Source organism: Microtus oregoni, unplaced genomic scaffold (assembly GCF_018167655.1).
Source record: "Microtus oregoni isolate MIOR12 unplaced genomic scaffold, Mior012 000081F_ref0000091, whole genome shotgun sequence".
NCBI lineage: Eukaryota > Metazoa > Chordata > Mammalia > Rodentia > Cricetidae > Microtus > Microtus oregoni.
Genome location: NW_024544541.1, coordinates 4,990,673 through 5,006,563, shown reverse-complemented (window position 1 = coordinate 5,006,563; position 15,891 = coordinate 4,990,673). Strand labels below are relative to the sequence as shown.

General features: G+C 45.6%; 1 protein-coding gene across 2 annotated transcripts; it reads right to left on the bottom strand.

Annotated features, from left to right (window-relative positions):
* Positions 1-2,324: 2,324 nt before the first annotated feature.
* Positions 2,325-11,302, bottom strand: LOC121441726 (uncharacterized protein C1orf158 homolog). Of its 2 annotated transcripts, XM_041642973.1 has the most exons (4): positions 11,192-11,302; positions 7,260-7,373; positions 3,511-3,688; positions 2,325-2,506 (listed from the first exon to the last, which is right to left on the bottom strand). In XM_041642973.1, the coding sequence occupies exons 1-4, from the start codon at positions 11,300-11,302 to the stop codon at positions 2,325-2,327; spliced, it is 585 nt and encodes a 194-aa protein (XP_041498907.1). The 2 variants fall into 2 exon arrangements, with proteins under 2 accessions (XP_041498907.1, XP_041498908.1); XM_041642974.1 differs by lacking the exon at positions 7,260-7,373.
* Between the last annotated feature and the right edge of the window lie 4,589 nt (positions 11,303-15,891).

Below are 15,891 nucleotides of genomic sequence, written 5' to 3'. Positions count from 1 at the left end.
GCACGCACGCACACACACACACACACGCCTGTGAGCCAGGCACAGAGAGGACCCTGGGCATCTTGTGAAAAGGGACAAGGGCTCCATGAGCACGCTTGTGGCCATTTGCATGGGTTCAGTGTCTGGTGCTGGCGTCAACAACTGTGTAACCTCAGGTCATTTGATGAATTTCATCTGCCCGTTTCCTCCTTATCTGTAAAACAGAAGAAGCCCAATGACTCTGAACCTTGGAATGCGGTGGTTAGTCAGCTAGATTGTTTCCCCAGGCAGAAGTCAAGCTCATCCACAGCAAATGCTGAACTCAACTCTCTCTGTGTTTTGCAAAAATTTAAGAACAATTTTCTATTTGTTATTTTTCTGCAAAACAGATAAATAGTTGCCTTTGTTTGGGTGGGAGACCACCTTAGATGACCTAGTGGAACCAGTTGTACTGACATTGCTGGGATGGATGGATGGATGGATGGATGGATGGATGGATGATGGATGGAACAGAACTCCAGTGAGGTATACTCAATATTCTCCTCGATAGGCAGAAGGGGTCCGAAGGAGACGCTTTGCTCTGACGCTGTAGTGGGAGGATCTGAGTTCTGGGAAGAGCAGGGTTTTCTGAGACTAGAGTTAGCAAGTCCTTGTGAATTGCACCGGAACAACAGCAGGACAGAGACGCAAGGATTAAAGTAATGGCCCAAGAGGGGTCCCCAAAGACAACAGGTTATTCGTACACACTCAATAATCCATCATCTTTTTATTTGTTTGTTTGTTTTTTTGTTTTATTTATTTATTTTTTGAGACAGGGTTTCTCTGTGTAACAGCCCTAGGTGTCCTGGAACTAGGTCTTGTAGACAAGGCTGGCCTCCAACTCACAGAGATCCGCCTGCCTTTGCCTCCCAAGTGCTGGGATTAAAGGCGTGAGCCACCACTGTGGTTAGTAAAGCATCATCTTATACAGGGCACAGAGCCCACAGTAGTGGATGCCAACAGCTGGAGCAGGGGTAGACGCACATAGCAGAGGAAGGCTTTTCAGAGAAAAACTGGGCTAGCCTGCTGACCTGAGTTCAGTACCCGAACCCCACATGGTAGAAGGAGAGAACTGACTCTAGTACATTGTCCTCTGTCTGATCAGATGCACTGTGGTGCACACATGATCACCCCCATAAATAAATATGAAAAAACACAGTACAAAAGTGCTAAATTAGAAGCCTATTTTCAACTTGTGACAGATCGCCATGGCAGGTGGAACCCTGCCCTGGATGAGCGCAAGACTATAGTCTTTTCTCAGGAAATCTACCTGTTGGATGGAAGCTTCACTCCAGCCCCGGGGAATCCAAACCTGGATTTATTGATTCGGCTTGATTGGCCTATTACATCAGTGGCGGTGGATTACCATTAACTAGGATTTAAACTTAACACTACTCTCTCTCTCTTTTAAGATTTATTTTTCTGTGCATTGGTGTTTTGTCTGTCTGTCTATCTGTGTGAGGATGCCTGATCCCCTGGAACTGGGGTCACAGCCAGTTGTGAGTTGCCGTGTGAGGGCTGAGAATTAAACCTGAGTCCTCTGGAAGAACAGCCAGTGCTCTTAACCACTGAGTCACTTCTCCAACCCCAAGAAATCTGTTCTTCCAACTTTCTTCAAGCCCTCTTCTGTGAGCCCAGAGGCAGAGGCCAAGGTCCAATGGCGGTTCCCTTTGCACCAGCACACCTGCCCTATAACCTTAGCAACAGCAGTGAGGCGGAATCCTTCCTTATCACCGGCTCTTCTGATCCTGCCCTCAGGCCACTGTCCCTGGTCTCTGCAGCTCCCTCCAGGATCTCAGCTGAGTCTGCTTTTCACCCTGAGTCACCTGATTTTTGACTCATGACTCAGGATGCTAGGCGACCAGCTGCCTCCTGCTTCTGTCGCCCTGTCTTCCCCAGCACAGTAGGCTGGCTGTACCCCGGAACTGTAAACCAGAAGTAACCCTTCCTCCCTTGAGTTATTGTCTGTCAGATCTCTGGTCACCGTGACCAGAAACACAATCGGCTCAGGACTCTCTATCTCCTGCAGGGTCTGGTTGGTCTCTGTACACACGTGGCTTTGCGGTTTTGCAGTAGTGTAAAGGAATTTTAATTATCGGATGGAAACAACAACAATCTATGAGTTTAGAGAGAAGGTCCTATAAAACACAGATCATGATTCCAGGACACCCCCCCCACACACACACACAACAATGGTCCATAATTAATTCTTGGGCTACATCTGCAGATGCTTGCTGTCTGACAAGTCCAACGAGTCCGTGGGTCTCCGGCTGTCTCTGGCTGGATTGCAAGTGGAGTGGTAGTTCTCAGAAGCGTGGGATGGGATGCAGCCGAGGGGGAGGGACCGGGATGGCATGCTCCCTCCTGGACATAGCGCACACTGGCAGACTGGGGTAGGATGTGGTATAAATGCTTTCCCTCAGACCAGTCTTGGGCGCGAGCCACTTTTGCTTCAGTTGCTCAAACAGTCCGTAGTTTGTGGGGGGCGCTGCAAGAGAAACCAGGTTTGGGTGACACAGGGCGGTTATGAGCAGACACACAGGTGCCACATTGGCCACCCAAGCAAAATATCTATCTGGTTCTGGAACAGCACCCGGAGGAGCTGCTGGGGTGGGGCGCAAGAGTGAGCAAACAGGAGGAGCAATTGTCTTCCACTCCTGCTACATTTTCCAGACTGTTCTATAAAGAACCAAGGCTGGCAGGGTGAGCAGAAGCCAGAGAGCACAGAAAAAAAAAAAGTTCTCAAAGCTGGATGGTGGCAGCACCGCCTTTAACTTCCAGCACTCGGGAGGCAGTGGCAGGTCTATCTCTCTGAATTCGAGCCCAGCCTGGTCTACAGATCTAGTTCCAGGACAGTCGGGCAAACACAAAGAAACCCTGCCTCAGGTGGATTTCTGGGAGTTCGAGGCCAGCCTGGTCTACAAAGAGCTAGTTCCGGGACAGGCATCAAAGCTACAGAGAAACCCTGTCTTGAAAAAACAAAAAACAAAAACAAAAAAACAAAAAAAAACTGCCTCAAAACAAAACAAACAAACAAAACTAATAAATAAATAAATAAATAAAAGAAGTTCTCAAATACACACCCCTGTCTGGATCTTGTTTACTCAATCTTATTATTAATGAGTCTCTTTCTTGGATCATCAGTTCCCTCAGGCAGAAACATTTTGTGCTTGTCACCACTGTGTCTCCCCAGGAACCCCAAGGAAGAAGATTCAGTTACTGTGCCTAGAGAGAATGCCTGGCACGAGAGTACGGAGTATGTTGCTTCCAGCTAGCTCTGGTCCTGGTGTACAGGTGAGGCTGTCATTACAGGATTGTCCCTGATGTCAAGGGAAGAAGGCAGGGGCAGCCCTGAGTGACAAATGAGGTCATTTTCCTTGACCTCACCCGACTGCTCCTGTAGGTCTTTGTGATGGGAGCACACCTCAGCCCTGTGCATTTGTGGTTCCCTTATAGACAAAATACAGGAGAAATTCCCAATTATAAACGTACCAACAAGGGGAAAGTCGGACTTCTCTGGCAGCCACAGCAACTTTTGTCCATTCCAGGAACGCAGGGCAGGCACGCTCGGGTTGTAGTTGTGACGGTTGTAGTGGTCATCATAGGTGCTGATCAGATAACGATGCGAAGGCTCCTGGTGGTGAGTGATCAGATGCTTGTATGGGAGACCCTGGAAGGACACACACGTGGCCACGTTACCAGCCCGGGGTGAGGCACAGTGACAAGGAAGCCTGCACTGGTCACCAGAGACCTCACTGGGGTCACATCCCTCTTTCAGTTGTGAACCCCAGCTAGCTGCTTTCAGTTCTCAGGCCAAGTCTATTCGTCCCCAGGGTGAGCTACCACGGTAAATTAAAATTAAAGTCAGGATGCTCAATGAATGGAAACAGCCAGGGCCACTCGAGGTGCAGCTTTGGGATCTGACATTACATCCTTTGGTTCAGTCTTGTCTTGTTCCCCCCAGCTGCCTGTTTGCAAGGTAAGCAGCGTTTGGGCCTCATATTTCCTTCAGTTACTGTGGGAGAACCAGAGAAGTCCCTGTAAATCTTCCTCCCCCGGAGGGATTTACGGCCCCACAGCTGCAGAGCAAGGAGCTGTTTCTTTGGCGAGGAGTTATTCACCAGGAAGAAGAAAGCTGTGTTTTTCTCTGTCTGGGATTCCTGTCTGAAACCAGGGTTTTCCGAAGGAAATCCTTCCGACTTCGAAGAGAATCCCATGGCGCTGGACTGGTTGAAAGGAGGTCAGTAGACACCCTGCACCCCAAACTTCTAAGGGTCATTCCATAAATAAGTCAGAGCACAAAGCCAGAGACGGACAAGGGTTTGGCCTGCAATCCGATGCACAGTTCCCAAGATCTGCACCACTAGGGGCCAGGAGTCCCTTTCTAATCCAGCAGTGAACTGGTGGCATTCCCTGAGTGGCAGACCCTCAGGAGAGGGACCAACAGGGATTCTATTGGCATTTCTTTGGGTTCTGTATGCGGCCCTGCAGTCTCAAAAATGACTCTTAACTTTCTGTTCCCTCACGAGGAGCATGCAATGCCACATATGGCCACATGAGGCAGCAGAGCACCAGCCAGGGACAGCTATTAGCTCTAGAGGGCAATGGGGCTTCGTGAGTGAGCCCTTAGGAACAGAAAGAATCTTGAGGAAGAGTCTGTTTGTTTTTAGGTTTTGGGTTTGTTTTCATTTTTGGTTTTTCGAGACAGGATTTCTCTGTGTAGATTTGACTATTAAGTACCGATTTATTTTTATTTCTATGCACGTGTGTTGAGGGTGGGGAAGAGGGAGTCAATCCTTCCGACCTGCAGCTGGAGTGAAAGAGGGCTGAGTGTCCGCAGTCATGGGTGCTGGGGACGAAGCTCACGTCCTCTGTAACAGCAGCCAGGACTCTTCACTCCTGAACCATCCTTCCCACTCCTGGGATGTATTCATTTTAGCCATATTAAGCCATGTCTTGGGGTCAAGGTTTGCAATGAGTCCAAGGGTCTCTTTAAATGATAGCCAGTCCTCTATACGTAATCATAGCCAAAGGCCAAGAAGCTGTGACGTAATGATCTGATATGTAGCAACAGGGATAAGGGTGGTTGGGGACTGGGAGCCCCAGGCTCTGAGTTCTTATTCTGACTTCCTTCAGTTAAAGTACCTTTGCGTCTTCCCTGACGAAAGCAGTGGTGAAGTTCAAGAACCCAAGAGTATGCCCTGGAGATGCTGCACTGTCTTGGGATACCAACGCAGCCAGGAATGGCAGTGAGGACTAGAGATGTGTGCCAGGTCCGGGGATGTCAGTGTAGCTGTGTCTCAGGGGTGCCAGCACTGAGTCTGACATCATTAATGTCAGTGTGACTGTCCCAGAGATGGAAGACAGTCGTCTCTGGAGTGTCAATGCAAAACCCAGCTCTCATCGCAAAGGAAAAAAAAAAAGATAGTTTATTCTGAACTAACTAGGAGTGATCAGGGCTCGGGAGCACAGGTTCAGGTAGCCAAGAATAGCAGGCTGTGTGTAGAAACAACTTCATGATTCTTTTGAAAGAGTCCATAGTTTTAATTGCTGTTTTGCATTTATGTGAAAAGGTCAAACATTTGTTTGTATACATGCATGCATGCATGCGAGTGTGAGTCTGTGTGTGTGTGTGTGTGTGTGTGTGTGTGTGTGTGTATAAGCATGTGTGGAGATCAGAGGACAACCTGCAGAAACTGGTTCTCCCTTCGCACCAAAGAACATTCCAGGGATTGAATTCAGGTTATTATGTTTCGTGACTTGAGTCATTGGCCCACTGAGTTTTCTTGCCAGCTGGCCAGCTGGCCCTCAGGAAGGTTTGTTGCATTGTTGGAGTGAGTTTATTTGCTTTTATTTCTTGAGACTGTGTTTCACTGTGCAATCCCGGCTGGTCTGGAATTTCCTAGGTAAACCATGCTGCCCTAAAATTCACAGAGTTCCCCCTGCCTCTGTGTCCTGAGTGCTGGGATTAAAGGTGTGCACCACCACACCTAGAATCTCGTGAAGTTTTCTGGTAGGTACAAAATAAAGTCATAAAATAAAGCATTTTTCAAATATACTAGTGGGGACATCAGGTAAGTAGGCATGTTTTAACAAAGTGGAGAAATGCCTGCTACAAGTCTCAGATGCTGTCTGAGGACATTCTCAGCTTTGGGTAGGTGGAAGCTAAGTTACCACGTTTTAAAATTTTTCAGCAGATAGCAATGGGTCAAACACAAAGTCAGGGAATGGCTACCAAGAGGACAGAAGATAGCCCCCCAATAATTTGGCTCTCAATCTGCCATTCCAACCCATTATACTTAGGAAGTTCTGACCAGTCACTCAGGCTTGTAGAATCTTTCTTTAACACAGGTGTGGCTTGGGCTGGAGAAGGCTCAGCTGGTAAAGCTGCTCGCTGCCAAGCCTGAGGACTTGAGGTTGATTCTCAGGTCCCATATGTGAAGGAGAGAACCATTTCCTGCAAATTGTCCTCTGGCCTCCACCCATGCACAGACGTCTCCCACAGCAAACTGACAATTTAATGTGTTTTGAAAGTCTAAAAGAAGCCTGGTGGTGGTGGCATCAGTGGTGGTACACCCTTTTAACTAACCTCAGCACTCAGGAGGCAGCGGCAGGCTAATCTGAGTTCAAGGCCAATCTAATTTACAGAGTGAGTTCCGAGACCAGAAACCACACATTGAAAAACAAAACAACAACAACAACAACAACAACAACAAAAAACAAGCATTAAAAACTCCCCAAAACAAAACAAAGTTTAAAAGAGAAAGATGCACGCACTGTCTCTTGTTTACAGGAAAGCCACCTGCTCTTGCCCTTCCTGTGGAGCCACACCCTTTGGAAGAATTGGTAGTCTGCCTTTCCATTTTGAGCAGTTGGTCTCTTGGGCCCCTCCCCTCACTAAAATGCTCTGCTTCTCACAAATCACACCTCGCTCCTGCCTACCACTGGCCTGAGTTTAAACAGGTGTTGGGGGACACGAAGTGACATGGGAAGCAGAGACAACAGGCTGGCCCAAACAAAACACTCCCAACTCTCACTTGGGATTCTCAGAGCATGGTGGCACACAGCACAGCTATGCCCTATGGACAAAGGGTGACAAGCTTTCTATCCCCATCGCGAGCCTGGATGGAGGGAGACATCCAGAGGAAATCGTGTAGAAGGTGTCCTTCCCTGCTGTACCTGGAGGTGCTAGGATTCTAGAGCCTCTGGCACAATCCCACCTGATAATCAAGGTCACTTACCTCCACTCTCCTTTTCCCATACCACCTGGAAATATTGTCTGGTCTGTGACCTGGGAAGGGGACATATTCCTTTCTGTAAATGCACTGGGGTGTGTGGTCAGTGGCTTTGGTGAACTGGAAAAGAACACAATGGCCGTGAGAACATCTGAGATGCTGATGCCTTTCTTACCCTTGCTATGTCCCTCAGCTACCACACAGGGACAAAGAGAATAAGAACCCAGGAAACCAAATAACACAGAAAGGGCATGAGCTAAGGGGCTCAGAGTCACACAGTCGTGTTGTATTCAATCCTTTCTACTCCTCCCCCTTCTCCTTTTAAGAAACATTTTTAAAAATTAACTTTATTCTCATTATTTTAATTTTTTTCTTTATCTTATGTATATGGGTGTTTTGCCAGCCTGTATGTGTGTGCAGTGCCCTCAGAGTCCAGAAGAGGGCATCAGATTCCCCTGGAACTGGAGTTACAGGTGGTTGTGACCTGATGTGTGTGCTGGGAACTGAACCCGTGTCCTCTGGAAAAGCAACCAGTGGCCTCAACCACTGAGCCATCTTTTCAGCCCCTCTGTTGTGGAATGTTCCTTTGCACTGTGTGAAGATATGTCACTGCAATTGGTGCAACAAAAAGCTAAGCAACCAATAGTAAGGCAGGAGGTATAGGCAGAACTTCTGGACAGAGAGAACTCGGGGAAGAAAAAGCAGAGTTGCCCGCCAGATGTAGCGGGAACAAGACATAGAGGAGGAGAGGTAAAGGTCATGAGGCAAGTGGCAACAAGTTGTCTTTAAAACTTACCTTTAACACATTTCAAGCTCTACCTTCCCACCTGCCTCCCCACCAGCAATCACGTTGCTAAAGTACACAATACTATAAGGACCTATCTGATGGGCACAAAGCCAGCTGTAAGCAACTTTCCCAACTAACCCCAATGTCAGTGTGCTGCCAATGTAAACAAAAATCTCAAGAAAATAGAAACTACAGTTTATAAGAAGAAACATGAAAAAAAAAAAAAAGAAGAAACATGAACAACATAAGAATGGTTAAACTATAATCTACCTGTCTGCAGCTACAAGTCTTCTCCAGACTCTTATTACATTTTATTATTTAATTGTGCAGCTGTGAAAGCTGAGGTTTGATGAAATAGATAAAAGCAACATTTAAAAAGTTCTATTGCATGATTTAATTGGTTATTTGGTAAGTTTCCTAAGATGAAAACAAGAGTGTGTATTTTAAATACTTAACACATTTTACTTATCTAAATGTTTGGGGGGGGCAACATGCCATGGCACACATGTGAAGCTCAGTGGACAACATGTAGGGGTCATTTCTCTCTTCCCACCCATGTGGGTTCCAGTGATCAAACTCAGATCATCAGGCTTGCTGTCAGGTACCTTTGCACACAGAGCGATCTTGCAAGTCCTGTTTATTTCATTGCTGTCACACGTTACATCATAATGAGTTGTGTGCTCATCTGGATAGAAATGCAACTTTTATCAAGTTTTCTAAATCGTGTAGGAAGTAACAGGTAGTTACTAATTTTAAATTATACAGTACCGGTTTTTATCTTTGTCTGTGTGTTTTCATTTAAGTGGGCTAGCATCCCTTCATTTTCAACTTGAATTTCAGTTTCAATTTGAATGATTACCTCAAAGGCAGGTCTCTGGATCTCCAGAGCTCCGGGTAGACAACCAGCCTCGACTTTTGCTTGTCTGGAAATGTCTTCATTACTTTCTCAGTTTTGAAGGAGAGTTTTGTGGGCTATAGAATGCTCAGCTGACAGTCTTTACTTTTTATTATGCTTTGAATTTATGACCACACACCGCTTCTAGATTTTTGCTGAAAGCCTCCACTGACATGCCCTCTGATAAGTTATTGTTACTGCACTGGACAAACCATTGTCCATGTTATTATTTTCATGTATTTATTTTCCTATCTTTCTTTCTCCTTCCCCCTTCTGGAAAAATTATTGTTTGTGATTTTTATTTTCATTTATTTTTCTTATTTTTCTCCTCCTCCTCTGTTGTCTTTTGTATATTTATTTAGTCTATGAGTATACATAAGTGTTGTGCCTGCATAAATATCTGTGTACCACATGAATAGCCTGGTACCCTTGAATGTCAGAAAAGGGCATAAGATCCCCTGAACTAGAGTTACAGGTAGTTGTGAGCCACCATGTGGGTGCTGGGAATTGAACCAGGGCCCTCTGAAAGAGTTCAAAAGTACTCTTAACCTCTGAGTCACCTCTCCTGCCCATGCTTTTCATGTTTTTTTTTAAATATTTATTTATTTATTATGTATACAATATTCTGTCTGTATGTCTGCAGGCCAGAAGAGGGCACCAGACCTCACTACAAATGGTTGTGAGCCACAATGTGGTTGCTGGGAATTGAACTCAGGACCTTTGGAAGAGCAGGCAATGCTCTTAACCACTGAGCCATCTCTCCAGCCCCGCTTTTCATGTTTTTAAGAGTCCATGTGTCTTTGATTTCTAATAGTTTGATTGTCATGACTATCACCAAAGTGTCTCTCTGTACATTTATTCTCCTTTGAATTCCTGTAACTTCTGGGGTTCATAAAGCTATGTCCTTCCTCAAGCTATGATAGTTTCAGCCATTATATATTATTTTTGAAACAGGATCTTACTCTGTAGGCTAGGTTAGCCACAAACTCACAGAGATACACAAACTTACACAGATCTGCCTACCTCTACCTCCCGAGTGCTGGAATTAAAGGTATAAACATCGGTACTCTTTGTTTCTTTAGGAAGGTTGCTACCTTGTTTATTTCTTTGGCATGCTTTCCTTTCCCTTTGTATGCCTAATGATTTTTTTCATTGCTGAAAAAAAATAAAAATTAAGAGCACCAACTCTTCCACGCTTTGTTGACTATATATAGGCAAGGGGAGGCCTTTTTTTGTTTTTTTTTTTTAAGCTAGCTTGTCTTTGGAGCCAGTCATCATGAAGGCTGAATTGATTCTCAGGGATTTTCCTGTTGCAATGGATATGACATCTGCATGCAAGTGCACACACGCGCGTGTGCGCACATACACACACACACAGATTATTGGTTTTAAAGATTTATTCAGCCGGGCGGTGGTGGCGCACGCCTTTAATCCCAGCACTTGGGAGGCAGAGGCAGGCAGATCTCTGTGAGTTCGAGACCAGCCTGGTCTACAAGAGCTAGTTCCAGGACAGGCTCCAAAACCACAGAGAAACCCTGTCTCGAAAAACCAAAAAAAAAAAAAAAGATTTATTCATTACCTCGATTTTACATGTATGAGTATTTGCTTGCATGTATGTAAGTTCGTCGTGTTTATACAGCCCAAGGAAGCCAGAAGAGGACATTGGATCCCCTGAAGTTTTGGGTGAGTGCAGCTATGGGGGTGGGGCTGGAAACCAAACTCCAGTCCCCTACAAGAACAGTAAGCACTGAGCCATGTCTCCAACCCAGTGAAACACTTTAAAGAAGTACAAAGATGGTGGCACATGCCACCTTTAATCTGAGCACTTGAGAGGCAGAGGCAGGCACATCTCTGTGAGTTCAAGATCAGCCTGGGTTAAACAGTGAGTTCTAGGACAATCAGGGGTAAGTGGAAAGAATCTTACCTAAAAAAAATAAATAAATAAATAAAATAAAATAAAAATTAAAAACTAATAAATAAATAATAAAAAAATTTAAAAGAGCAAAGGTATTGAGGAATATTCTGCTACCTTGAAATAGTCCAGTTACAACGGTGCTAGAGGTACAATTGTATCCATATCCCTACTATGGTGTCTTTAAGACATAAGGAGGGACCTTAATTATTGCGTGAATGCATCTTTCCTGTGTAGAGCATGAAGACCATGATGTTCAGACTTAACTGTAGGCTGCCTCCCATTTGAGAAAAGCGGACTTCACTTCTCCCTGAGTTATTTCCCCACGGACTGTCCCTTCTTACCTTCCTGCTTTCTTCCACCCAGTTTCCCACGAGCACTCTTGTTGAGTACTTCTTCTCAATCTGCCAGCCTGGCGTGGAAAATGCCTGAGGAACCGCTGAAGTCACAAACATGGTGAGGCTCCTCCCCACGTTCCTTTGACTGGGCAGATTCAGGGGACAGAAAGGTATTTGGGGGTTATTCGAATGTTCCTTTCCTCATCTACCTTCCCAGAATGGGTAGCAGGTGGCCCTCTGTCAAGCTCAGGAAATTTAAAACAAAGTCTGGAGAGCTCACTTTGGAGAGTGATGTGATCTTGGATTCTCTTTGTTGACTGTATCCTTGGTGACAGACACTGGCTGCAGACTCTTCACTAGGCAGCAGTTGATTCTGGAGGAGCAGAGTTGGCCCCACATAAAGAAGCCAGAGTAACGGTAGTGAAAGGCCAGGTATCTCTTGTTACAAGAGGGACACCACCCTTGCTGGACTCTTTCATGAGCGTGAGTTTAATTTAAATTCTGCTTACTGCTGATATGTGAGCCCATGCTAAGACTCTGAGGTACAGTTCACCCTACCGTATTATTCACGAGCGGGGCAAGGGCATGGAGATTAAAGGAACACACAAGAGACATGGGTCATTCGTGAGGAAAGAAGGCCGAATGCCGTTTATTCAAGCTTAGGAAAAACCTTATATACCTAGCTGCTGCATAATGAAATTCTCCCCAGGCAGGTAGGAAATTACCAAACCCAAAATGGAGTAAACAATGGCCCTATAGCTAACCACCAGAGGGGCAGAGGGAGCACAGGAACAAACAGGATGTTTAGCCGGAAAATGGAACAAGATGTCTGGCCAGAAACTGTTCTCAAGATCAACCCTGGGAGGAGGGCTAGACCCGTGGTCCCTACACATTCCCTCACAGCGCCTCTTGGGGGCTGGTACCATGACGGTATCTGCTTTGTACTTGAAGACGCGGAAGCACACAGAGAGGTTCAGGCACCTAATGTCACCCAGCTAGCTGGTGGACACTTGAGACTTACATCAGTTCCAACTCCTGCTTAAAGCTCGAGCTTCTACCTGTCTGTAACTCTGACTAAGGGAAGAACCCTACATTGTATTTGCAGCGAACACAATATGGTTCATTCATTCAGTCTTCATTCATTCATTCCATAAGCACTTACTTCACATTCTGTGTTTTAGGGGCTAAGATGAGGTTGCGATGTATTCATGAACAGACCTCGGCTCAGCTAAATGGGACAGAGCTTAATATTTTGCTTATTCTTTAGTCCAAAGGATCATGAGCCAACCAAGATATCTATCTACAGATGGCTGCTTCAGTATGGTGGAGGATGTCTACATGACGCAATGTTCTGGAGCTCTTATGGAAGCCTGGGCTAGGGCAATGTTATGCAACTCAGTGGCAGAGCACTTGCCTAACATGTGAAAAGTCCTTTAGTTTAAACCCTAGCAAAGGAAGGGAGGAAGAGGGTGAATAGGAGAGGGAGAGGAAGAGAGAGAGGAAAGAGGCAAAGAGAAAAGGGGAGGGAAGAAAGGAAAAAGGAAAAGGGCTAACCAAGAAAAGATGCCCTAATAAATAGAGGAAACTGTTTGAAATTAAGTTTTATTTTGTTTCCTGCATCTGGGCATTTTGCTTACTTGTGTTTCACATCCATGCCTATTGCCCATGGAGGTCAGAAGAGAATGTCAGATTCCCTGGAAGTGGAGTTATAGAAACCTAGGGGTGCTGGGAATTGAACCTGGGTCCTCTGGAAGATCAGTCAGTGATCTTAACCACTGAGCTATCTATCCAGCCCTAGAAAAAACTTTTGTCTGAAGTAGCCACAGTACAGGCACAGTCATACCACATGGGTGCAAATGCTACATAATCTTAGAAAGGTACACACACACACACACACACACACACACACTAAAAAAAGATACATCTTCACGCTGGAAAGATGGTTCAGAGAGTTAAGTGTTTACCATGCCAGCTGAATAATCAAAGTTTGATTTCTGGTAGCCACATAGGTGGAAGGAGAAACTGATTCCACAACTGGCTTCAAATCTCCTGGGACTGGAGTTACTGATGGTTGTATGCTGCCTGATGCTAGGAACTGAACCTGGGTCCTCTGTGGCACCAACAAGCACTCTTAACTGCCGATCTATCTCTGTAGTCTGAGGTATATTATTATTGTTGTTGTTGTTGTTGGCTTTTCGAGATAGGGTTTCTCAGTAGCTATGGAACCAGTCCTGGAACTCATTCTGTAGACCAGGCTGGCCTCGAACTCACAGGGATCCGCCTGCCACTGCCTTCTGAGTGCTGGGATTAAAGGCGTGAGCCACCACCACTTGGCCTGAGGTGTATCTTTAATACAAAAAGACTCTAAAACTTAAGAAAATAATATATTTCAGAATAAATAATATTTCCCAACCTGGGACGATGAACATGTGATAGTTGTAGGTCCATTTAAAAAAGTTTGCACGGGGAGGGGCCAGGTGTCAAAGGTTAAGAGGAGAAGAGCATACAGGTTGGTAGGTTCTGAGGCGTTCGTGAGCAGTGATGTGCACAGTAGCTTCTCACTTGGTCTTCCTAGCAGCGTCCTTGACTGCTGGTTCGTGGTTTAGCAAGGCCACTTGCTAGGCTTCAGTTAGCCTAGCACTTATTACCAAAAAGATGGTATCATAGATGTGGCCTTGACAGTCAGCTGTGGTTTGGCAGAGTCTCTTGGTATTGTTCTTTTTAATATGGCATATGCACGGGGACCCTTCATCCAAGACACCCAGCTTCCATCTGGTTAGTGTTTAAAATAATAACTCCGGGCTGGAGAGATGGCTCAGTGGTTAAGAACATTGTCTGTTCTTCCAATTCCCAGCATCCACATGGTGGCTCACAACCATCTGTTATGAGGTCTGGTGCCCTCTTCTGGCCTGAAGACATACACACAGACAGAATATTGTATACATAATAAATAAATAAATAATAAATAAATATTAAAATAATAACTCCATTTTGCTTTTGACAGCTTCCACAAGGCAACGTTTCCTGTTACTGGGTGTAGTTTTGGAGCTATATGAACAAATACCACTTCATAACAGACAAGAAACAGAGAAAAGCGCACAGAGAAGGAGACCAGTACAAAATAGAGCCCCAGAAACAGGCCCTCAGTGACCTCCTTCCCTCAGCGAGGGGCCACCTTCCTCGTTTCACCCCATGACAGATCCCTCAAGGGATCAATGCTTGAGAGTCATCACAGCCACAGCCAGGGAGAACTTCACTAATCTCCTTGATATTTTAAAATTAAACCAATCAAGTTGACAATCAGGACTAATGACCACAGAGCCATCTCCTGATGCCGATGGATAGCCGTTTCCCTAGAGCAGGGGTTTTCAAACTGTAGGGTCTCCATTTTTAAATAAAGTTAATTTTTAAATTGTGTGTATGTTTGAGTGCCTGCGCACATGTGCACGCACACACTCACATGTGTTCAGGTGCCTATGGAAGCCAGAAGACTGGGTAGAATCCCCTGGAACTGGAGTTACAGACACTGGCGAGCAACTTCGTGCGTGCATGCTGGAAACTGAACCCGGATCCTTTGCAGCAGCAGTCAGTGCTGTTAACCGCTGGGCCATCTCTCACCACCACTCCAGAACCTCGTTAGAAACATTATATTGAGTGGAACTCCAACTAGGCTGGCTGTGACCTCCTGTGAGAACAGCTGCCATCTCCTCCAAATGCTGTGAAATCACATCCGTGGCTAAAATCTGTCACAGTGCAAATATTTACGTCACAGAATTGGCAGACGCTGTTGTGAGGATTAATTTGGGTTGTCAATTTGATCGGATTGGAATCCACCAAGTGATATGCCTCTGGGGGGTGGGAGGTGATTAGCTGAGTGGGGAGACTGTCCCCCACAGTGGGCAGGACCACACCTGCCAAGCCTTCACTTCCTGCCACCGAGTGCCATCTGTCCATGGTTGCCACTGCCGTGCTCTGCTACCAGGAGAGCCCCGTTTCCTCGGGCTTCCATCCAGTGGCTCTCCAGGAGTTTCCCAGGTATTCGGCACCAGACTGCGGCATCCAGCAACATGGACTGAAGGGTCAACAGGTTCTCAGCCTCTTCAGCATGAAGACAGTCACTGTTGGATTATCCAGCCTGCATCACGTAAGCCAACCTGACAAATCCCCTTTGGTTCTATTGGTTGTGTTCTTCTAGAGAGCCCTGGCTAAAACAACTGTACGTTGGGGTGTATTGGCTGACTTTTTATTTCTCAGGCAGCTTCTTATACTTGTCATATTCAAAACGGAATCAGAAATCTTACAGAGACTTACTAATTTTGAAATAGGAAAAGCAAGTGACATCATTAACTTTATTTCCTCAGACAAGAATGTGTGCGAAGAACGGCATGACTTTATGTGTTTATTTTTTGCATATTTGTATAATGCCTGCGTTTGATAAGAATCAGTTGAATCCTCACTCGAATTCTGCTTCCATCTTTGGGACGGCGTTTGTTCAAAGAAAGGAAGCAAGCTTCACGCCCTTACATAATTAATTACTCATATAGATGATGCATACTTAGAAGAGAGAGAGAGAAGCCCTTACAGAAAACCCGTGTAGGTAACTGCAATTTTTGTTTTGCCTTGAGACCGAGTCTCACTCTCTAGCTCTGACCGTCCTGGAACTGGATGCACGAACCAGGCTGGCCTTGAACTCACAGAGATCCACT